The sequence below is a fragment of the Colobus angolensis genome, unplaced genomic scaffold (genome assembly GCF_000951035.1).
Source record: "Colobus angolensis palliatus isolate OR3802 unplaced genomic scaffold, Cang.pa_1.0 Scaffold530, whole genome shotgun sequence".
Lineage (NCBI taxonomy): Eukaryota > Metazoa > Chordata > Mammalia > Primates > Cercopithecidae > Colobus > Colobus angolensis.
Window position 1 is genome coordinate 586,739 of NW_012118822.1, and position 24,043 is coordinate 610,781.

A 24,043-nucleotide genomic window follows, 5' to 3' on the forward strand; every position below is an offset into this window, starting at 1 on the left:
CAACATGGCACAAGTATACATATGTAACAAACCTGCACATTATGCACATGTACCCTAGAACTTAAAGTATAATAATAATAATAATAAAAATAGGGACTTTGAAACTTAGGCTAAGTAAAGTGAGAATTCACTGGAGAATTCTGAGGACAGACTTGATGTAATCTAACTTAACATCTTAAAAGGATCCCTGTCAGCTCTAAGAAGAATAAATGCTAGATGCTAGCTGTGTGATCCTGGGTAAATTTATTAACCTTCTAGAACCTCAGTTTCCTTATCTAGAAAATATGTAATAATAATAAAACCTTACGATGTTTTTATGAAGATTAAGTGAGATAATTCAAGTAAACCATTTAGAACTGTGTCTGGCACATAGTACATGCTTACTAAACGTTAACCATTATTATTATTTTAGGAACCCCTTTTGAAAGGTAGTAATTTCGTCTCTGCTGCTTAATACTCTGATGATTTGGAGGCACTGTGGTTAGCACACTGAGTGCTTTCCTGTGAGAATCAAGTTGAAGACAACTGAGATCCAGCTGGGCCTGCTTTTCTATATTTAAACAGAGAATAACACTGGACATTTGATCATTACTTGGAAATAGGGTGACTAACATCCCAGTTTGCCTGGGATGCCCCTGATTTTAAAACTGAAAAGTCTCTGGTCCTGGGAAGCTCCTTTGTCTCAGGACATTGGTTACTCCAAATATTCTAATGAATATCATAGTGTGGAAGGTAAAGTAGGCCTTTTAGTTTGGTATCTTCATATTCTTAGTTTCTTTATTGTTATAAATTAAAACAACAAAACCCAATCCAATAAATATGTATACATTTAACTTTGAGCCAAGGTATGTTTGTAGCCAGTACTACATTGGTTGCCATGGTGCTCAATGCATATTTCTTGAATTGAACTAGCATTATTTCAGAGTTTGCCTTTGCTATGTAATGGAATGTTTATAAGGCAGGTTGACATAGTGAATAGCATTTCTAAATTTACGTCACCCTCTGAGCAGAGTTGAACTGTCTCCATTCATAGCATCCTTCGTCATTTATCCACATATATTGAGAGCTTACTGTATGCCAGAAAGTATGTGTACAATAGATGGTTTAATAAATGCCTGGCTATCTGAAAAAAAAAAAAAACACACACACACAGTGGCACATAAATAACACATATGTTGATTAAAACTGAATTGCCTTAAAACCTTGCCCAAGATTAACATAGGGAAACAAGGATTTTTATATAGTCAGTCTAACAGATTATAAAAATATGACTTTAATAACAACTTATTCCTAATTTCTAATTTTTCTCTTTCTAGTCCCCAGCCTGCTTCTTCACAAAATGTCAATATTACTAATTTAAAATTTTATTAATTCAATCAGAGTGCCAGGCACTGAATAAGGACATGAGAAGGTAAGATGGTCTAGGATGGAGGCAATATATTTTTATTCTACCTATAATCATAGTCACTAATAGAGGAAAATATATAATAAGACAATTGATGGATGGCATTTTTCAATGAGTAAAATTGGAAGTTTGCAATTCAGATTATTTAATAGTAGAAATAATTTGATCCTTCTTTGGAGCACAAAACATTAGGGCAAAGATGTCTTCGGCTAAGTGCCTCATACAACATAGCACAGCATATAACAAATAATTTCAAACCTCCATACCTCCACGAAGTATATTGGGATTGTGAAAAATCCAACCACACTACTTTAGGTTGTTCAGTAAAATAATCATCTCAGACTAGTAAGTTATGGCCATTGTCAGTGGTTACATACTGCTAAATTCAGCTGAAACTATAGGTTAAGCTTATTAAATGACTTTGAAGCCTTTAATAAGAAGAAAACATATTTTTAAAAGATCTGGATGGAAGAAAGATGCTTCAGTGTGTTATGTGTTGTCAATTTTTTTGTTGCTTTGTTTTTTTGAGACAGGGTCTCACTCTTGTCCAGGCTAGGGTTCAGTGGCACAAGCAGGGCTCACTGCAGCCTCATCCTAAGAGCAAGGGATCCTCCCGCCGCAGCCTCTCCAGTAGCTAGGACTACCAGCAAGCACTATCATGAGTGGCTAATTTTTTTCTTTTTGTAGAGATGAGGTCCCCTTATGTTGTCCAGCCTGGTATCAAAATCCTGGGCTGAAGTAATCCTCCTGCTTCGGTGTTCCAAAGTGTTGAGATTACAGGTATGAGCCACTACTTCCAGCCCATGTTGTCAATTATTTATTAATATGTTCAAATTCATATCTCCTATGACTTTACAGGAGATATTCCATGAATTATATGGAATATGAATCTGGTATTATGTATATTTTGTAGTTATAAAGAAATGTCACTTACACAGACATGAGCCTATAATTTGCATACTCATGAAACACCCAAAGTGGACAGAGTCACAGCTTTGTAGTCCCAGTTCCAGTCATCTGAGAAAAGGTCATCCACAGGAACTGAAACTCAATCTCCACAGCTGAAGGAAAGAATTTCTCACAATAGAGGACTTTTTTCTTAATAAACCGTAAGACATTAAAGAACTGTTTGAGTTCGAAAGATGGTTCCTGAGGAAACTATAGAATCTCGTCAATATTCCTTCTCCATGTTTCCAGTTTTGAAGGCTGGGCTGCAAATTCAAGCGATCGTTTTGAGGGCTAGGTTCCTGCCAACACTCTTGGGGTTAGACACACATACGCATAAATTCCTGTGGCTTAAAAAAGAAGGGAAGAGCTCTCGATCTCTAAAAGTTTGTTTACATGAATGTCATTTGGTGTAGCATCCCCAGCTCTTCCTCATAAATAGCAGTGGCAGAGCACTCTGACATGGTGAGAAAACAGCCAGCTTTTGATGAGTATCATATCTTCTCTTCCCTCCCTCCAGCTTTAGCACACATGCACTCAGACAATTACAAGAGTGAGCTGAAAACTGACCTAGTCTCAGATTTATCAGAAAATCTCTTTCACCAAACAGGGAGCATTTAAACTTAAGCATATGTTTTAACTTACTTTAAAAATTACCTCCTTTTTATAGAATATACTGGCACTTTCTCCCTTTCCAGAATATGTGCAAAAGCAGAAAATGTGCAAACCTGGAATATGTGTATGAAATTCTTTCTGCCAAATTTTTCAGATTATCTCAAGCTCAAAAGACCTTTGGCCTTTCCTCCCATCACCTCTACACTTAATTTAGTGTTACTCTTAATTTTATTGTTTTTTAGAGATTATTAAAGTTCAGATTTCTTTGTGTGAACATATTTTCCCCCTCTCCTCCATCGCCAACTTTGTGCAGTACATCTAGAATGAGACTTCTATAGTTTGCATTTTGAACAAGCACATTAGTTCATTCTGAGCATGTGGTCCATAGACCCAAGTTGGAGAAATATCTGTTATTGACTGTTATTACTATCTATTTCCAATCTGGCTTTCCTCTCCTGCTCCAAGCCTCTTTCTAAATGCTCATTAGAAGGAATCTTCTTATAAAGAGAAATAGGTAGGGTATGGATCTCAAATCAGAATGCACAACTCTCTCTGTGGGCATTCTATCTCCAAGAAAGTTGCAGAAACTTCCTGGGGATTGGAATGAATGAACATATTCATTTATTTGCCTAGTATCAGATAATATAAGTAAAATCCTTGAATGACACTGGGGTTGGTAGAATTGATCCTCATGTGCTTTCTGTGCTCAAGGTAATCCTGGGTCACATTTCTTATCTATTTCCCTTGCACTGGAGCCCCATTCCTAATTGCACCACCTTTCCCAATATCACAACCATCACCTATGTTCTCAAATTACTATAGTCACAACACTCAGTAGACAATGAGTGTTGAGGAGAAAAAGAAGTAAGCTCCATAGCACTCTAAATTAGCAGCTGTTTCAGTCAGCCTCAGCTCCATAAAAGCCCCATTACCCTAAGACTTGACAAAACATTTATCTGCTGTCTGCAACTTCAATACCTCTATTACTGTGAGAGAAACAAATTTTCTGTAAGAGGAAATGCCAGTTTTAGAATCTTGTTTTTTTTTTTTCCAGGCCATAAAACTTCAAGCGATATAAACAAAGATGTTAATAAATTTTAGGAGAGTTCTACTACGTATTATGGAAACATTTTGAGATGTGAGAGGCCTAAAGGTAGGGTGTTAAAGGAATTCTTTACATAGTGAGAGAAGATGGATGATAAAAGATGTTAGTTTCAAAGAGTAAATACACAGTAACGTCAACATAAATGTTAACAAATCCTTCAGAAAGTACTAGTTACTGAAATTTAATTACATTTGCTATGGTTTGAATATTTGTCCCCTCCAAAATTCATTTGAAATTTAATCCCCAATACAGCAGCATTAACCAAAAGGTAATTGGTTCATGAATGCTCTGCCCTCATGATTGGATTAATTCATTAATGGATTAATTGATTAATGGATTATCATGGGAGTAGAACTGGTGGCTTTAGAGAAAGAGGAACCTGAGCTATCACACTCAGCCCCTTTGATGTGTGATGTTCTCTGCTGCCATGGTGCCCTGCAGAAAGTCCCTAGTAGCAAGAATACCCTCAACAGATGTGGCCCCATGACTCTGGACTTCTCAGACTTCATAAGTGTAAGAAACAAACTTTGTTTCTTATAAATTGCCTAGTTTCAGGTAGTCTGTTACAAACAACAGAAAATGAACTAAGGCAACACTAATTACCCATTTTTAAAAATTGGTCTTTTCTCACCTTTAACTATAAAGGGGCTTCTTTAAATAGGAAAGGTTCCCATTATTTTAGTGCCCATCTTCAGAAAAGGGGCTCTTGGGCCAGGAAACCCTTTAATCAAGTCAGATTGAATGTATAGCCCAAAGGAAAAACAGGCCACTTTTATGGACAGGTTCTGTATCAAACAACCAAAGTCCTTTGCTTTTGTAGTGCCTAGCAGTCAAGGTATTGTAAGAAAATAAACTATGTTTTAAAATAATGTTTTACAAACATATAGTCAATTACATTTGTTATCCCTTTAGATTCAACTAAAATTTGAAGTTCCATTATAAGCCTGATACTTTTCTAGATACTTTTCATAGATTATTTCATTTAATCCTCATAGATGGAATGAGAAAACAAAAGTTTAGAGACTTTTCTCATTCACACAATTCTTAAGAGCTTGGAACTTATATCTATTTGAGTCCATGCTTAGTACTATCTACCACAAGATACTGCTTTGTTTTCGTCAAATTATCCTTAATTTGGGCTGCACAAAGTTTTCATAGATTCCTGTATTACTTTTCTAGGGCAGATATAACAAAATACTACAAAGTTGATGGCTTAAAGCAACGGAAATTTATTCTCACAGTTCTGGAGGCCAGAACTCTAATATCTGTTTCCCTTGGCTGAAATTAAGGTGCTGGCAGGGCTGTATTCCATCTAGAAGCTCTCCAGGGGAGCATCCATTGCCTGCCTCTTTCAGCTTCTGGTGCCACATTCCTTGGTCACATTGCTTGGCTCATGGACTTACTACTATGTTCAAAGCCAACAGTGTAGCATCTTCAAATCTCTGCTTCCATCCTCAAATCACCTTCTGCCTTCTGTGTGTATGTCTACTCTCACTCTGCTTCTCTCTTATAAGGACATTTGTCATGGTATTTAGGGCCCACTTGAATAATCCAGGATAATCTCCTCATCGCAAAATCTTTAATTTAATCACATCTGCAAAACTTTACCATATAAGGTAATAGTCACAGGTTCCAGGAATTACAGCCTGATATTTTTGGGTGGCCATTATTCAGGCTTCTATATCCTACCTAAATTAAAGTCCAAAATCTCATTTAAATAACAACAGTTCTAAAATCTCAAATTGTATAATGTAAATAATGGATTCAGAGATGGATGAGACTCTGGGTATGATCTATCCTGGGCAAAATTATTCTCCGTTACTGAATCCATAAAACTAGAAAAAAAGTTATCAGTTCCTAAAATGCAATGGTGGAACAAGCATAGTATAACAGTTATAAATATTCCTATTTCAAAATGAGAAAAATGTGAAGAAGAAAGAAGTCATTGGTCCCAAGCAATTTCAAAATCCAGCAGGGTAAACTCCACTAGGTTTCCCGGCCTGGGAGTCACCCTCTGTGACTTGAGGATCCTGCCTCAGGGCACATGGCTAGAGTCTCTGCTTCTATGCCTCTGCACTTCCTTTGTACCCAAGGCTCTGCACTCATGGTGATCCTTTTTCTTTAAAGGTATCATGTGTTTGCAGCTGAATAGTTTTATCAACTTGCCTGTAGAATTTTGGGAGTCTGACAGCTTTCCTTCAATTTGCTCTGTCTTTGTCTATTTTAGTTCAAGCTGGCAGTGTTTCTGCTGATACAACATTCTCAAAAACTCTGTGGTCCTCCTATGTATGTCACAGGGATTCATGCCATGAGAGGGTTCTCTACAGATCTTTCCTCGATAACCTCATCTCTATTCCTGACCTCTGTTGAGGTGGCTGAAGGAATCCATCCGTCACATGTTTTATTTCTTCAGCACTATCATAAGGTTATCTAGTCATACCCTTAGCCTTCTCTTCAGAGCATGCTTTCCTAACAGTGAATCTCCTAACTTAGCATCTTTTGCAATCTGGGTAGGCTGAGAATTTCCCAAATCATCAAGTGCTATTTTGATTTTGCTTAACAGTTCTTTTTTCACTTTATCGCCTTCCTTTTGCATTTTACTATGAACAGGAAGAGAAATCAGGCTGATCCTTTAACACTTTGCTTGGAAATTTCCCCAGTTAAATATCCAAATTCATCACTTACATGTTCTGTTTTTCACATAACGTAGAACACGGTTCAGCTACATTTCTGTAGCTGAAAGGATTGCCTTTCTTCTAGTTTCCAATAACATACTCTTAATTTCCCTCTGAGCCCTCACCAAAAGCACTGTTAATATTAATATGTCTACCACCATTCTGTTTATGATGTTACATGTATTCTCTAAATGAGGTAGGCATTCTCTACTGTGCCAAACACCTCCTCCTAAATCCTCACATTAGCACCTTTTATCTTTATATTTCTAACAGAAGTCTGTCTAAGGAAATCCAGGCTTTTTTATCATGTGCTTCAAAATCCATCCAACTTATGTCCACTATCCACTTCCCAAGCCACTTTCACATTTTTGGTTGAGTTACAACACGACCCTGCTCTAAGTACCATATCTATATTGGTTTCTTATGGCTTCTGCAACAAATTACCACAAAGTTGGTGTCTTCGACTAATATAAATCTATTCTCTCAATGTTCTGGGGACTAGAAGTCCAATATCAAATTTTCTGGGCCTAGAGCAAGGTGTCAGCAGTGTCAAACTCCTCTATATGTTCTAGGGAGACAATCTGTTCCTTTCCTCTTCCAGTCTCCTTGGCTCATGACTCCTTTGTCCATCTTCAAAGACAACAACACTGTATCTTTAAATCTTTCTGTTTCCATTGTCAAAATGCCTTCTGCCTTTTGTGCTTCTACGTATGTCTAATCTCCTTGTGTCTCTCTTATAAGGGCACTTGTGATAGCATTAAGGGCCTACCTGCACAATGATGATAATCTCCTCATCTCAAGATCCTTAACTTGATTACATTTGCAAAAACTTTACAAATACAGTAACATTCACAGTTTCCAGGGATTAGAAGCTTTGAGTGGTCATTATTCAGCATAATATAGCTACATTTCCTAATATAAGCACACTCCAGGAATCTAGTCCCTAGTCTGTGAAATAGATATTCTAAACTAAAATATTTAAATAATAATTTAGTTCAATACAGTCATATTATTATTAAGCCTCTGAGGTCAAGATAAAGTAAATGACCTGCTTAAGATCCACCGTAAATGTTTTGACACAGACAAGACCACTCTCTTTACTCCCACTCCTTGCAGCACTTTATTCTTCCTCTCCAAAATAATTACTAAGAATTGCTCATTTTTTAATTGCCACCAAATTATCCAAGAATCCAAAAATACAACTCTGAAACTAGAAATAACTGTCTCATAGCAGGAATTTTAAAGGAGATAAAGTAACTTTTAATATCCACTGAATGTTATCAGTAGTAACCTTAGGAAAACTAGAGAAACATGAAAAATGATTCACTTCATGATTACACATTTTTTATTCAGAAATTTTAATGAATTCAATGAATTTTTTTATTCAGTCTCTTAAATAATGACGACCCTAATAACTTATTTTTCACGTTCTCAGAATTGTAGAACTTAGAACTAAGTGAAATTTTAAGAGCTAATTTATTTCAACTATCATTTTAGGTAGGTAGCATTTCAGTTCTAGAACTGAAATCAATGTAAAATAGCTATAATGGGCACTGTAGTAAGAAATGAGGCCAGGGAGTTGGTAGGGAGTAAATCATGAGGGTCTTATATGACATGTGAAGGAATGTAGAGATTACATGGTATTATATGACATATGACATGTGATGTGACGGTATGTAGTAGTATCTAAGAGGGAACTAGCTTGTGTGGATTTGTGCCTTACATAGATCACACTGATTAAGACTAGGATGGTCTTGTGATAGTACACTGAGACTGAAAAGGTATGAATAATAAAATGCCAGAACAAGAGACATATACTGGACTGTCCCAGGCAAGCAAAGATAGAAGATCACCATCACTAAGACTGGCCAAGGTTTTATCCTCAATTATGCTAACTCTATAATGTCAGTCTGGTACAATAACATTTAGGCCTGATTTTCTCATCTAAACATAGTATGGGCATAACAATGATGATCTTACCCATATTACAAAATTTTTCTGAAAATCAGTTGATGAAAGCATTAATCTGGCAAATTTTTTATTATTCAATGATTTAGGGAACTTTTCACATAATGGAATAATTAGTGACAACATAAGTAGTCATGGCATAAAAGAGTAATGAGAACTAACACTGTTGAACTCTTACATGGTGTTAGGTCCTATATTTAATACAACTTTACATTTATAGTCTCATTTGTAAATTTATGACTCATTCTTCCAACAGTGGTGAGGTGGGTGATATTATTACCTAAACCTAAAAGATACAGAGACCAAGACCCAGGGAGTAACTTGGCCATGATCACACAGCTATGAAATTTTATAAATAATCCAGATTGTGGGTGTTATCTACTCGAGAGCTCATAGTGTCAGTAGGGGGGTGTAGTTGTATATATGCTGTCTGTATGTTTCTCCTAGTTTGTTTAAAAAAATACTTACATGTACTCTTTTTCCAGGAAAAGAAGATTAGCATATTTTGTTTCTTTTTCTGATCATGTAAACCAAGTAAATCTAAGACAATTTACAATACAAATACCAATAAAAAAAGAAAAAAAAAAAAGGTCCACAACTAGAGCAAGAAATACTGATGCTTCAGGTGTTCCTTTTGGGAATTAGATGGAAATTACAAAACCTATTCACAGTGAAATATACATATTAAGAATTTTTGAAGTTCCAAGTAGTTTAAATTTTAAAATAATGATCATTTGACAAATCAGAAATACAAAGAATTATGTCATTTTAGTGAAGAGCAGAAGAACTACTTCTTTTCCATGTCCCTAGTATAAAATTAGCTCTTTTTTCTTTTGATTAAGCTACAATTTCTTGCTACTTACTATATTTAGATTGTCAATTATAATGTAGATAATACTCCTTTGAAATATTCTTCCACTTTCTTTTTTTACTTCAAGAAGTAAAAATGAAAAAAAAAAAGTAAAGGGCAAGTTTAAATAAAAATCATGTCAATGTAATATTTTGCCAGAAAGTTGAGATCCACAAATATGAGGATAAATTTACATACTTCCCTTTCACATGATACCACCTTCTACTGTACTTTGCTTTGTCTGTCAGAAGATGCCTACCTGCATGCAAACTTTCTGTTTCCTGCCTGTGATTTCCTGAAAATTTCATGTTTGACTCCACACCCACACATTTCTGTGCCTTCTTTTAGAATATTCTTCCTTCTCTTGTTTTATCTCGTCTAGCTAGAGTTCCTTATCCTCAGTGTGACCCCCTGATGTCATGCATGCCTCCCTCAGTTAGAGACTGCTGTTTACTTAAATTCTGCCCTGCTTCTTGGCATTGCGTACAAACTGCCTTATATGCTCTTTCAACTCCCTGTGACAGTCTCTTCTTTCTGCTTCTAGACTACAAATGCTTTAAGGGTATAAGCCAAAAAGGTCACAGTAATAGGATAAGAAACAAGTAACAACTACCAACTTTATGAAGAACTAAGTATCTGTGATAATGCTCGTTCAAAACTGTAAGTTGAAATATAAGATTTATTCTGAAATATTTAAAAATTAAGAATTACTTTTCTTTGTTACCTTTTATTCTGTAATCATCAAATCTCCATGGTTACCTATTTTACTATTCTTTTTTCTTTCTTTCTTTTAACCTTTTACAGCTTGTGTCCTTGAGAACATCCATCTTCTGTTCTTTATTTTAAGCACCTTGCTCTCTCCTCAAGTTACCTTCTGTTTTCAAATACAGGTTAAGTATCCTTTATCTGAGATGCTTGGGACCAGAAGCGTTTCAGATTTTGGATTTTTTCAGTTTTTGAAATATTTGCACATACATAATGCGATATCTTGGGGATAAGACCCAAGTCTAAACACAAAACTAATTTGTGATTTATATACACACAGCCCGGAAGTAATTTTTAAAAATATTTTAAATAATTGTGTGCATGAAACAAAGTCCATATACATTGAACCATCAGAAAGCAAAAGTGTCACTATCTTAGCCACTGTTGTAGGTAATCTGTGGTTATTTGGCATCACCCTCATTCCTGACTCTGAATTTAAATGCTACTGATAAGCAATCATTTTCTTACACTTATTCATACATAAGTACTTAAGAGTAAACAACATGACATACCACTATTACAGTGAAAAAATAATGTGTTTGGGGTAATTAGGCAGCACAGTAATATCACCAGAATACCTGTATCAGCTGTTAAGCAACAGCAGCTGAAGGGGGATGGGAGGATCTTTTTTCCCCTTGGGGATGCTGAATAAACTGTGCTTCTATGTTTGGACTGTGATCTGTTATATGAGGATAGGTTTGGAATTTTCTACTTGTGGCATCATGTCGGCACTCAAAAAGTTTTGGATTTTGGAGCATTTTGGATTTGAGATTTTTGGATTAGAAGTGCTAAATCTGTTTCTTCTACCAGTTTCTTAAAGAACCAGGCCTCTACTTTTTCCCCAAAACTTCAGAACGTTATGAATATTACAATTCCAAATGAAATTTCAGGTAGTTCTATTTTGAGACAGAGTCTTGTTCTGTCGCCCAGGCTGGAGTGCAGTGGCGCGATCTTGGCTCACTGCAAGCTCGGCCTCCCGAGTTTAGGCCATTCTCCTGCCTCAGCCTCCCGAGTAGCTGGGACTACAGGCGCCCGCCACCACGCCCGGCTAATTTTTTGTATTTTTGGTAGAGAAGGGGTTTCACCGTGTTAGCCGGGATGTTCTTGATCTCCTGACCTCGTGATGGCCCTGCCTCAGCCTCCCAAAGTGCTGGGATTACAGGCGTGAGCCACTGTGCCTGGCCAATATTTCCCTTTTTAAACAAAATCCAGGTATATTTCTCCTTCCCGCCTCTTTCCTCAATTCCTGCATTGTTGAAGGCCACTTCATCCAATAATATAATTGTTGCTTTCCTGATGTTTTCCCCCTGAAATAAGAGGAAGCATCATATTTACTTTTTCTTTATATAGTACCCTTTTGATTAAGGCTTATGATGTGCCAGGCACCATTAAGCTGTGTGTGTCAATTCAGATTTCAAACTTCTGCCACATCCAGCCTCAGTATGCCTTCTCTGTACTTCTTGAATGAGACACCAAACTCTCCCCTTGCAGTTCCCTTCTCACCTCTTCAAAAGGCTTCTCTAGCTGTGCTCTTTGGAGTAGTTCCCAGTTGTTTCCTAGTTTTCTATCAAAATATTGTACTTGTGTCGTTGATAGCACTCACCTCAATTTTTTATCATATCACCTCTTGGTTAACTTGTTTTTTGACATTTTCTGTGGAGAATGTAAGCTCTATGAGAGCAGAAAGAGCAACTTTTTTCAACAATGCGTTTATTCAGTGCCTCACGCACTATCTGACACAAAGCAAGCACTCAAATTTCAGTTAAATGATTCAATGAATGAATATAAGATCTCATTTCATCTTTACCATGTAGTAAAAAGGTAGGTATTGTTAATATCCTTGTTTTACTGATGACAACTTGCCCAAAGTTATCAACTCTTATCTCGCAGTTTGCCTACCGGTGTGCGGCTTCAAAGCCCACTTTCACTCTGGGACTATACTTTTTATCACTTTGAATCAAAGCCCATACTTTTAATCACTCTATCATACCTCCTTTTTAGCAGGAACTGGGACTTCGCTTTCCTTGCTTTGATAGCCTGGCGCGATGACTTCTGTGGGACTTCTCTTAGATCATAGGTTCTCATTTCAGTTAATTTAACATCCAGTTGAATGCCAGGGCTTGGGTTATATTTCCCTCACACCTTTCTTGTCATGTCAGCCCTTTTGCAGTGCTACTCATTAGCTTGATCTCTTTCCTGAGAGTTCAAAACCCTTGTCTTCATCACTCCAGCAAAGCATCTCCTCCTCCTTTCACAGTATGTGTCTAAACACTCTAGGGCCTCTTCTCTTTTTCTACTTTTCCTTCTGGCTTCTCAAAAGTTTCATTATGTGATCTTTACCATCTCTCTTGTTTCCTGGATGTCAGCATATTTGAGCTCTAAAACACTATTTTTGTTCGTCAGGTTTTTATACTATAATGTGATTAACATCACTAACATTTTTCTTTTATACTTGTGGAATCATATCCTTCTGCAGATATTCCCAAAAATGACCCCCCAAATCTGGTAATTACTGCTATGAATACCATTACAAATGTATCTTACTTTAGATCATCAATAGTATGTAAATCAGTGTCATATGTTACCATTTACCCCATGTTACAGAATATTAATTCTTCCTTTAATAATTCTGTCAGTAAATTAAAGTTACTTAAAATTTGAAAACAATTGTAAAAACAAGCTTGACTTTTATTATTATTATAACAGATAAATTTAACATATTTATCTCAATCTGACTATTGAGTCAGATTCTGCATATGATAAACTTAAATCTAATTCATCAATCAGTGTCAAAAAATTATTTCTTAGGAGAAGTATATGAAAACACGGAATTACTTCAGATTCTAACTCCTGTTGGTATTTCAAAAATTCCTAGTAAAGGCATATGCATTTCTACATTTGTTTCATCTGACATACGTATACATATTTTACATTGTTTCCTGATTTAAAAACAGTTTTATTGAGAACCTAGGTTTTGTTTTTAAAAGTCACATATATTTGACAGGGGTACACAGAGAAGCTTGATAATCTAAGTGCCATTCTGGAAGTTGGGAATATCAAAGACCTCCAAATCAGCATTCATCTTTTTTAAAATAAATGATAACTAAAGTAGAAAACTAGAAGTGTTCAGGCTGGGTGTGGTAGCTCACACCTGTAATCCCAGTGCTTTGGGTGGCCGAGGCTGGAAGATCACTTGAGCCCACGAATTTGAGACAAGCCTGGGCAACATAGTGAGACCCTGTCTCTACAAAATGAACAAACAAACAAAAATCATCAAACTATCCAGGCTGGGTGGTGCATGCCTGCAGTTCCCACTGCCTGGGAGGATCACCTGAGCCCAGGAGGTTCAGGCTGCAGTAAGCTGTGATCATGAGTGAGACCCTGTTTTTAAAATCATCTTCACTTTCTTTCTTTTATGGTAGTCCAGACAAAGGCGAAAATGTAAGAAAAATGGCAAAGTAGCTAGTAAGTGTTACGTATGCAAATAATTTAAAAGAAAATAGGAAAAGTAGGGAGAGTTATTGGGAGCAAAAATTTAACTTGGAGGAAAAATGCAGAATGATGATCTAGTAATGGGATAATCAGCACTCTGAAGGGTGCTAATCTGTGGTTTGTCCACTTCACTTACAGCAGAGCTTAAAAGAAATTGACCTGGAATGCTGGGATAAGAAGGAATTCACTGCAGAATTGAAATGAGAAGACGGTCCTGATGGAGTACATTGAATTTACACCATTGAAGATTTTTATGCAAAATAAAAACAACACTATCAGTTTTAGATGCTATGCCCTGAATGTCACCCTGGGTGCCAAGTAACACCAATGAATGACTTTCCCTGGCCTTAAAGGTATGTAGCCAGTTCTGAAACCAGAGAAAAGTTATGAAAAAAAAAAAACACAAAACACAAAACCAAAGAGGTGAAAATAATGGAGTGAGGAAGGGATGGTAAACTATTAGGGATTTACAATGCCTCAGAAGCAGGTTGTCACAGACTGACTCAAAACAAAGCTATTAGAAAGAAGTCAATGAGCCTTGAATTGTAAAGACTCTATGAATATGTCAAGTTGTCCTCAACACAGGAACAAAAAAGGTTAAGGATGAAATAACATGTCTGTTTTTTCAGTAAAGTATGTTAACACAAGGTCCTTGAAGAAAAGTAATAATAATTATTATTATAGAAAAACATTAAAAATACCTTTTTAAAAAAGTTCTAAATCTTGTAGCAATCCAACACTATTCAGAATTAGATGGAATTTAACCCACCCTATTCAGAATTAGGTTCTAGTTGTGGTGAAATTATTAGGTTTGTTTAGTTGACAATTCTTTGAAATTTGGGGTATATCAAGTTAATCAATACTTTGCCTTCTATTAGGGTTAGATGATTCATTAATAGCTCAATGACATCATTCCTTACAGGAAGCATTCCAAAACTTTGAAAATCATTCATTAATAATGCACATACTGACAGAATGGGTATAGGTAAAGGTGGACTGGTTTAGGTTGAAGAATTATTAGGTGAACTATAAAATAAGGCAATGCTTTACTGCCAGCACTATGAATCTATCAGATAGTAATTGGATGCACGTGTTAGCAGCAGTAAAAAGTCACTGTCCAGTTGTCCAACTTAAATGGGAATCTACTCTGAGTGTCTTCTTTGATTTATTGTGCCAATTAGACACAGCGTTCAAAGAAAGAACACAACTGATCTGATTTAAAAGCAAGGGAGCCTTTAAGGCCATTATTTTGTGGGTGACCTGGCTCCCTTTTAGATATCTTGAAACTTTCTATTTGTGTAAAATCTATACAAATTAAGTACTGGGTTTTAAACTGATTCTGTACAATGTCAACATTTTGTATTCATTAATTCAGTATCAGAGTGTCACTGGTGGCTTTCCAAGATGAGGGTATATTTCTTTTCGTTAATTTTAAAGGTGCATTTCTAAGCTATTCTTTGTTATACTGACTGAATGGCACAGATAAAGGTAACATGCACTGAGAAGAAAGAGTGCTGATTACAAAATAATGTTTTAAATCTGGAAAACAAAGTAATAAACACCCTTGGTCAAATGTCAAATGTAAATTATCTTAGATCATTGCAATATACCATGAAAGATTTAAACACTTCTGCATAAACGACTTGAGACAACATGAAGTTGATTACATGTCTATATTGTGATAAAACTATATTAAAATTACATAAACATGAATTGTGTACTCCATCTTTTCTATAAAATAAAATAGATTTGTAATTTCTGGAAGGAAAATTCTAATATTTTCCTTACTTATATTAAGCAAACATCAACTATTAAGATGGACAGATGAGGGAACAGTAATACTAAAAATGTCATCTGAATTACTCTTGATTGCAAAGTTCACAAAATTAATGTTAAGATAGATTAAAATCTCTTTGAACTAATACACATATATTACTCTTCTTTCTGAAGCATAATAAAGAAATATAATTTGCACTACAATGTCGGATAAGCATATAGACATTAAGGCTTAGGAAAGATGTAGTTATTCACAGGCAGCTCATAAATGGGAGGAACATTAGTTCCATTTCAAATGAGCTGTCAAATTTTTTTCAACATTTTTTTTGGCTTGTGGAAAGTTAGACATTTGGATAATAAATGGGGTTTGCTTCTGAACATTAAAGTAATTTTATAGAAATTTAAAGCGTTCGTTCATGTTCTACTATAAGTTCTTTAAATTCTAAAGAAATGCGGCTTTTCACTCTAAACTGGATAGTATAAATGTAGAAGAAACTATAAAGACAGTGGAGTTTATTTGATCCTATAAGACACTTCTTCTACTTCTTTTCCTTTTGTTAAAATTCTGTGCCTAAGCATCATTTTGAAAACACTTGCTTTTAAAGAGCCATTCACACCTTTAGGTAATAGGTTACTGAAATATCCAAGACCTAGAATTTGGTGTCTCTGAATTCTCATGCTCCCATATGGGCATGTGATTCCTGACAACTGTTTTCTTAGATTTCTCCTTGTAGGTGGTTATAAATCAGGTTTATGAAGAGGAAACTCTCTTGAATTGTGCATTTTTAATAGATCTATGATAAATCCATCAAAGTGGAGGTTCCATATGGTAGAAATGCAGTAAAGGTAACAGGACAATGTCATGTAAACATTAAATACAGTGTCTTCCACCTTCATAAATCCTCAATGCTCATGATTAAATGCTGCCGGTTATAAATTATGCAACCAAATTCTAGAAACCACCACAACTGAAATAAGATACCAGTGGAAGCCATAAATTGTCTATAGTTTTTCTTCACAGAAAACTCTTGTGTCATTATTAGGGGATAATTTTTGAGTTCCTATTTTCCTCAACAATTATTTTTTCTCACTTCATTTAGCTTCCTACAATAAGCTCTAGTCCTGGTTAAAAAGTAATAATCCCAGACAATAATCTGTCATTTTATATGGTAAAGTACCTTTTTGATTTGCAGGTTTATTTTAACATTTTCTTAATATGTATAGCTTAAGTCTCTAAGATGTCACCCTTTTTAGAGTCATATATCAGAAGTTTCTACAACAGTCCAATTTCTCAGGTATTTACAATCAAATTATTTTATTACACAAGGGAACAATTAAACATTTGGCCCTCAGCTGTAAACAATTACTATATAAAATGACATTCATGGATTTTTCTTAAATAGTCATGTATTCCTAATGACCTCTGCTAACATAAGTGAGATTGATGTTTGTGTATTTTGTGTATATCCGTAAGCAATTATATTCCCAAATATCAAAAGAGAGAATTTACCTAGAGAATACACTAGCCTTGTTTGATATCATGTGGCCACCTGCAATGACACATTTAATGTATTTGTTTTTCTGCAATTGTCATTTTATTTCTGTTCCAATTTAATTCTAAAGAATGGTGTTCACAGCAAGAAGCAGGTAAGGATCTGGATAATTTGTTTTTTAGAGATTTCAGGTGTCATATTCTAATACATTGACATTAATGTTGGAAGTAGCAGAAAGGTACAATAAGAAAGGAGAGATACAACCAATAGGCTGGGGCTTGAATCCTGGTTCTGCCCATTTCTAGCTGAATGACCTTGGACAATTTACTTTTTTCAGTATTAGTTTTCAAATTTGAAATATACTGATAGTTATAGGACTATTATGATTATTAAATGAAGTGCGTATTTAAAGCGATAAAGCATATACAGCATACTCTTTACATATTGATTTCTCTATTGCCTTCCATACTTCTTTCCTAGAAAGGCCCAGGAGTCTTCTTTGTGACTTTCCCTTTTTGGAATATCTATTCTTAACTGTTTCAAGTTTAGGTATACATTTTCCTTTCACTAGATCCCTCTTTTCTACAAATGACAACCATGGGAGAAGCTCACAGCTGTTTTACTCACATCCAGAAATAAGTCAACTGGTCCCACTTGCAAGGATACCTAACAGCTGTATCCAGCCTTTCTAAGAGGTCAGAACTCAAGCCGAGTGGTAAGGTTTCAAGGGCAAAGCTCAAGATGTAAAGAATGATAAAACAAAAACCTCAATGAGCCTACACATATCTAGTGACAGATACACCACAGCTATTCTAAATTATTCAAGCTTTCTCAGACTTCTAGCGGCAGAAAAATAATTCGTGTTTGCTCTCTTTATGCTACTCTCATATCATGGCAAAGAAGCAAACAAAAAGTATAGCCCCCCCCCAGAAAAAAATTATAATAATCACCCATATAGAGAAGAACTCTGTTAGCACATGTGGTCTTTTTAGAACCATCTAATTTCTGGGAACTAGTTTTGAAAGTAGAAGTTAAAAATGATTTTGCAATACTTATGGATGATTGTCTTACTTTCCTTTTGCTAGCATTCTGCTGGCAAAAAGTCAGTAAAACGGTTTTTCAATTATCCAGGACATCAAAAACATATAACCTTTTAGATAAGCTGTTACTGCAATTTAGCAGCAATAATACTAGGGTCAAAAGTAACCAAGAAAATTCATCTCCAAATAAGCAAACCTCAAAAGAACAGGTTTGTGTATTGAGAATAATTAATAACTTGTTTAGGCAAATATTACTGAAATGCGGTTTTTGGAAAAGGAACTGACACTCTTCAGAGGTTAGAGATCCTAGTATTGAACAAGCTACCGGCTGGCTGGCTACCCTGTAGGCATGGCAAAAGTTTGTTCATATGTTATTATGCGACATTTAGACAATATCTTAATACCATGTAGTTCAGCTGAATCAGTCCAGTTGGAAATTGTAGCAGCATTTAGATTACCTGGCCACATGTGAAATTAAGGCTTTTTCAATCTCTAATTTTCAATTGCTATGTTTTGACACAGATGTTCTTGGAAAGCCTAAATTGTTTATGATTTGACAATATTTAGTGGAGTGAACCCCTCCCCTTTCACTTTTAACCATTGATTAAGATTGCATTACCATATAAGGTATTTAGCTTGTCATTATAACAAATAATGTAAGTTATCACACAGAAAATAAAATATTAGTATATTTTGGACAGTTAGGATGGAACTTTTCTACACCCGTTTTATACAATATATATTGTATACTTTTCTTCTTTGCAGGTAGTTCTTATTGTAAAGATGAAATTCAGTTTCTACTGTGGAAATCATTTTACTATGCAACTAATCACATGTGATTATGATTCTAGAAAATAGCAATTTAAGTTGTGTAAACTAAAACAGCAGATTTGTTCTTAAGTCATATTATAAAGACCTTTAAAGTATAGCACAAACATTTGTTAAAAAGAAAAAAGTTTGCTCAAAGATAACACTCTGAAACTTTATCATATTCTTTTGAGTTTTCTCCATGAAAAATAAGAAATCAGTCTATCGGAATTTCTTTTTTTTTAAATTTCCAGCTCCCTCTGTCTAGGTGTCTGTTTGGATACACTCTGTCTGTTTGGATAGCTTCTTCCCCATGCTCCTAACTGAATGACACCACAACTGTTTTATTTTAGAAGAAAATAAAGCTTCTAAATTTTTAATCAAAAATCCTTAAAGGTTATATACATAGGATCTAATGAATTCAGGTAACAAATGACTTTTAAGCAAAAATAATTGTCATCCTTATGACATTATTTCAGCTACTTTCTATGAATCAGGTAATGTAGTACTTAATTATCTCTAGTATGAAACATAAAATGAAACACTTTAAAAGCACTTCTACACGTATTTTTATTACTTATAAACATATTGTGAATTTTAGTAAATAGAACCAGTGGCTGAGGAGGAACAGAAGTTAATGTTGAGTGTGTGTGCATCCCCACAGAAGAAAACTAAATTCTTAATTATTGTAAATTTGTATTCAAAAATAAAATGTTAAATGCTGGTCAACTGTCATTCCCATTAGTACCTGGTACTTTCTAAACCAAGGAATCTTGAAATGTTTGACTCATGTATTTAAGTTAGCTGATAATCTATGCTTAGAATTCCTGAAAAACTAACACAAAAATGTCTCCTTTAAAGGTGACTTGGAATTTACCATTGAGATAATGCCAAATGGTCACTAAAGATGTTTAAACATCATTGTCTACTGTCTTCAGTGTGCCATTACAGAGTCTTGGGTTCCTTTCACATAATAATCAGTAGAGGATGAATAAGTCTCACCACTTGAAGGTAACTGAGAAAGGAAGTCAACAGAGTAATCTGGTTTTGCTGGGTTGATTCAAGAAGAGACACAATATCCACCCCTCCTCTTCTAGTTCTCTCTCCCTCAACCAGCCCACACCCCTGCAAGAAAGAAAGAAGGGAAAGAGAGAAAGAAGGAAAGAGAGAGGGAAAAGGCAAGAACAAAATCTAGGGATCCCAGGCATAATTTACACTGAGGAGAAAACGTCACACTGTAGGATAAACTGTAGCCATGGAAACAGACTTACGACTTTTACTTTGAAAATAAAAGAATGACAATGAAATTTGTGTGAGGTCTGTGTGAATCCAGCCCCAGATGTTTACAATGCTGTAGTAGTATGGCTCTGCAATATGAGAGGTTTCAGAAGAAACAGTACAACAGGACACCACGAAGCAGTGCATACGCTATTGACAATGCAGACAAGAGCATCATGTTACCAAGAGAGAAGGCAGGCAGAAGACAAATAGCAGCGGTGGTGCCTGAAGAGCTAACTTCATGGACTGCAATCACTCAAACTAACATAAGGGACGCAAAACAAAACAAAACAAAAATCAAAACCAGAAAAATGCTTTTCCCTCATATCTAGAGGTGCTGGGGTAAGGGAATGGGGGTGGGGAGAGAGTGGAATTGATTTTTCTTTCTGAAATAAAGTTCCCACAAAGCCCCTATAATTGACAGCGGATGATTATTTTCAGCTTGAGGAGCCTGTCCCAAACTCTTAACAAGATTTCCAGGGAAAAGAAACAAATGTGTTTACTTGAGCCATTTCCAGAAGGAAAGAAAAAGAGCTCTTTGGAGGAGGTGGGAAGGGCGGTGGAGAGAGAAAAGGGGCATCTTTGCACTGCAACAACTCTCTTGAGCGCCCTGCGTGGTCCGGCGAGTGACAGGCTGGAGGGAAGGAGTGGATAGGGCGGCAACGGGTGGGGGATGTGGAGGGAGCGCGCTTGGGGAGGGGATGCGGCAGCACAATGTATACACGGGGCGGGGGGGCGGGTGGTGAATTAGTGTGAAAGTATTCCACTTAATCATTTTACAGGGGTTGGGGACGTAAATATTTAGCTGGCCACATCTGGAAGAGATTTTTCCCCCCCGTGTGGGCTGGGGGTGGATAATTGGAAGGAGGGGAGCACGCATTTGTTACTTACTGTACGGGCAGTTCTCCTTCTTGGTCCCGCTGACCTTCCCGTTCTTTTCAATCTTGAGAAAGTACTTGGTGAAAGAGAATAGCTTTCTCCAGCGGACATCTCCTTGAAGGTGATTGTAGCTCCGCACATGCCTTCCCGCGCTGGAAGGAGAGGAGAAGGAGGAGGAAGAAGAATTGGTGGTCTCTGGTGACACCATGTCCTGACCAAGGGCTTGGCAGGTGACAGGGACGGAAGATACCAAGAACAGCAATAAAAAGCAGCAGCAGCAGCAGCCGGGCAGGTGGGGAAAGGCTGAGGCACAATGTGTCAGTATCCATTTCCACATTGTACTGAAACTCTCGGGACTGGAAATTGTCTCATCAGAAGGAACATACTGGAAGGGTAAGACCTGGTGCAAGGCAAGGAGAGAGTTCGAGGTCGTGGCTGCTGGTTAGCTCCCTCCGGGCGCGGATCTGGCCAGAAGTGAATGCACTAACATCCATAACTCCTCGGAAAAGCCGGCTGCCTCCCCTCGCTCCTTTCTGGGATCCGCTGCCTGCGCCTCTGGAGCCTCCGGGTGAATGGTGGACGTGGGTGGCCGCAGAAGCAGGAGCTGGTGGTGGCGGCGGTGGTGGTGTTGGTCACAGCGATCTTCGCTCCCCCAGGAGTTACTTTGTTCTCTTCTTTGCTCCTTTCTTCACCATGTTAGATGCCAAAAAGGTCTGAAAAACAGATGACAGCACGGTGAACAAAACCCAAGGGAGGTGGAGTGGGGAATAGGGGGAGATATTTGCGCCCCTCTGCGGTTGGCACCTTCTGGCCTCTCTCTGCGGAGCCCCAGCCTGCGAGCCGCTTCTACAAGTGTATCCCTTTGGAGTTGTCAGAACTGCAGGCAGCTACCCAGTTGCCGTTGTTTTCTTCCCTCTCTTCCTTTCTGTTTTTAGTGGTGCCTGCCGATTTGAAGGCTGCCGAAAGCCACTTTTTGTTTTGGGGGACGGCAGCTGATGTTTTGTATGGCCCTATCCCCCACCCCCTTCCTTTGGGAAGTCCGCTTGTAAACAGGTTGAAACCTGGAGTCTAAATGTCAGTGATTCTAAGCCAGAGGTGGGCTCTGCCTCTGCTGGTCAAACCTCATTTGCAGGGGTGGAGAAGAAGGGGGAGGGGGTCAACAGGCGGTGGGACATCTGAAACCCTACGCTGCTGGGAACGCCAGGGAGAGGGAGGGTGAAAGGGGCAGAGAAGGGGGTGGGGGAGCAGGGGAGCGAGGAGAGAGCGCGATGCCTTTGCATCGAGCTTGGGGGCTGCCAGGTCCCTTCCTCGCCGCTGCTGTTGCGGCCGCAGCCGCCGCCGGCGCCTCTAGCTCTGGCAAATTCGTTGCTAAAGCGTCCTGCTCGCAGAGCGGGCCACGGCGCTGACGGTATCCTCCAGCTTTCCGAATTTTGCTATCTTCCAGCCTGAACTAATCCCTTCTGGGGAGCCCCTTTCTCACTTGTTTTCCAGCGTAGGATCTCCTCCCCCCACCCCCATTTCTTTTGGCAGTGAAGTACTTGAGAGCCACCTGGAGCCTGGTGCTTGGCTGACTTTTTCCTCCTTCTCACTCCCAGAAGAGGAGAGGGCTGGGAGAAAGCAGAAGATGCTGAGGATTTTAAACCCTCCAGAGCAGCAGATTATAAACTGATCGGAGCGAGCACAGAAAAGGAAGACATAATTAGCGTCCTTTCCTCCTCTGCTGCCAGCTTCCAAGGAGGTCTCCTCTTTAATGAATCACTGATTTCTCGCTTCCGTTGCTGAAGTAAAAAGTTCACACTTTGGCCCTTTCTGCCTTTTAAGCTCAGGGAGATTTATCGTCACCCTTAAAAGTTGCCTCTCTCTTGGCGCAAATGAAATCAGGGACCCAAATAACCGATTTCTAATTGCTAACTTGAGCCCTTCACTGAATCACGCTTGCACTTCAAAGCAAACGCACTTTATGGCGATCGCAAAGATTTTACCATACAATTTGGCTGAATACCCTGCTGTCTGTTTTCTTTTCTATGCAATTTCCTTTGCACTTAGTCAGAAAGTGGAGGTTTTTTATTTTTTAATTTTTTTTTTAATTTTATCTATCTTCACATTTCGTGTTGAAAGGGCTCTGTTTTACAATATCACTGCTCTAGGAGTCTTCCTCTCCTTTTCACACTCTTTAACGCCACTCCAACTCCCCCCTTGCTCGCAGAAACTAGCTCACAGCCCAGGTATTGACAGAACTAAGTCCAAGGCTAGGAAGCCTTTGCCAAGAGTTAAGAGGCACAAAAAAGGAAATACTGTGATAATCCATTCCAATCTGAGTAAGAAATAACTCCTAGAGGACCACTTCTTTAAGAATGACTCTAAACTAGGGAACGTTTAACTAGAAGGAATGCCTAAACATGTACTGGAATGAAGTATCTATGTCACATAGTACAGTTAGACATTTGTATTTTGTTGAAGCCCATGAAACTGCCAACATTTTAAAGTTTTGTACCTACAAAAATGGTAATTTCATATGTTTCAAACTAAAATTAGGCTGCCAGTGTAAGATAGAGAAACACTTCAAGGTGAACTGGGAGTTTAACAACAGCAACTGTAATTTGGAGGGAACTAATTAGAAGAGTCTGTGTTCATACAAGCCAGGATCCTTATAATGTGTATTTGACCTCCATGTTGGTCGTGAACCAGAGAAATGCAAAGAAATAAAAAAATAGCTCTAGAGATGATCATTAGGAATGATTGCTCAATTAAGTATTTAATCACTTGAAAAATGAGTTTACATGAATGTTCTTATATTTTTCTGTGCATTCAAATCCTTTGAAATAGAATCATTTAATACTAGAATCAGGATTTTACTTGCATTAGTTATAACTCATGCGGTGCTTATTTAGAAGAGTTCAATAATGTGGTGGACATTACAATAGGTTTCTTAAGTTTAATATAATTAGTT

General features: G+C 37.3%; 1 protein-coding gene across 2 annotated transcripts in view; it reads right to left on the reverse strand.

Moving 5' to 3' along the window:
* The window catches only part of FGF10 (fibroblast growth factor 10), a 95,398-nt gene extending 72,876 nt beyond the window's left edge, over nucleotides 1-22,522 (reverse strand). Inside the window, exons 1-2 of one of the 2 annotated variants that reach the window (XM_011960990.1) lie at nucleotides 21,898-22,522; nucleotides 21,106-21,806 (exon numbers count right to left, since the gene is read on the reverse strand). In XM_011960990.1, the coding sequence (XP_011816380.1) occupies nucleotides 21,106-21,430 (325 nt within the window). In that variant the 5' untranslated portion in view covers nucleotides 21,431-21,806; nucleotides 21,898-22,522. Of the gene's footprint in view, nucleotides 1-21,105 lie in introns of both variants that reach the window. The other variant, XM_011960989.1, reaches the window with a different exon arrangement.
* Between the last annotated feature and the right edge of the window lie 1,521 nt (nucleotides 22,523-24,043).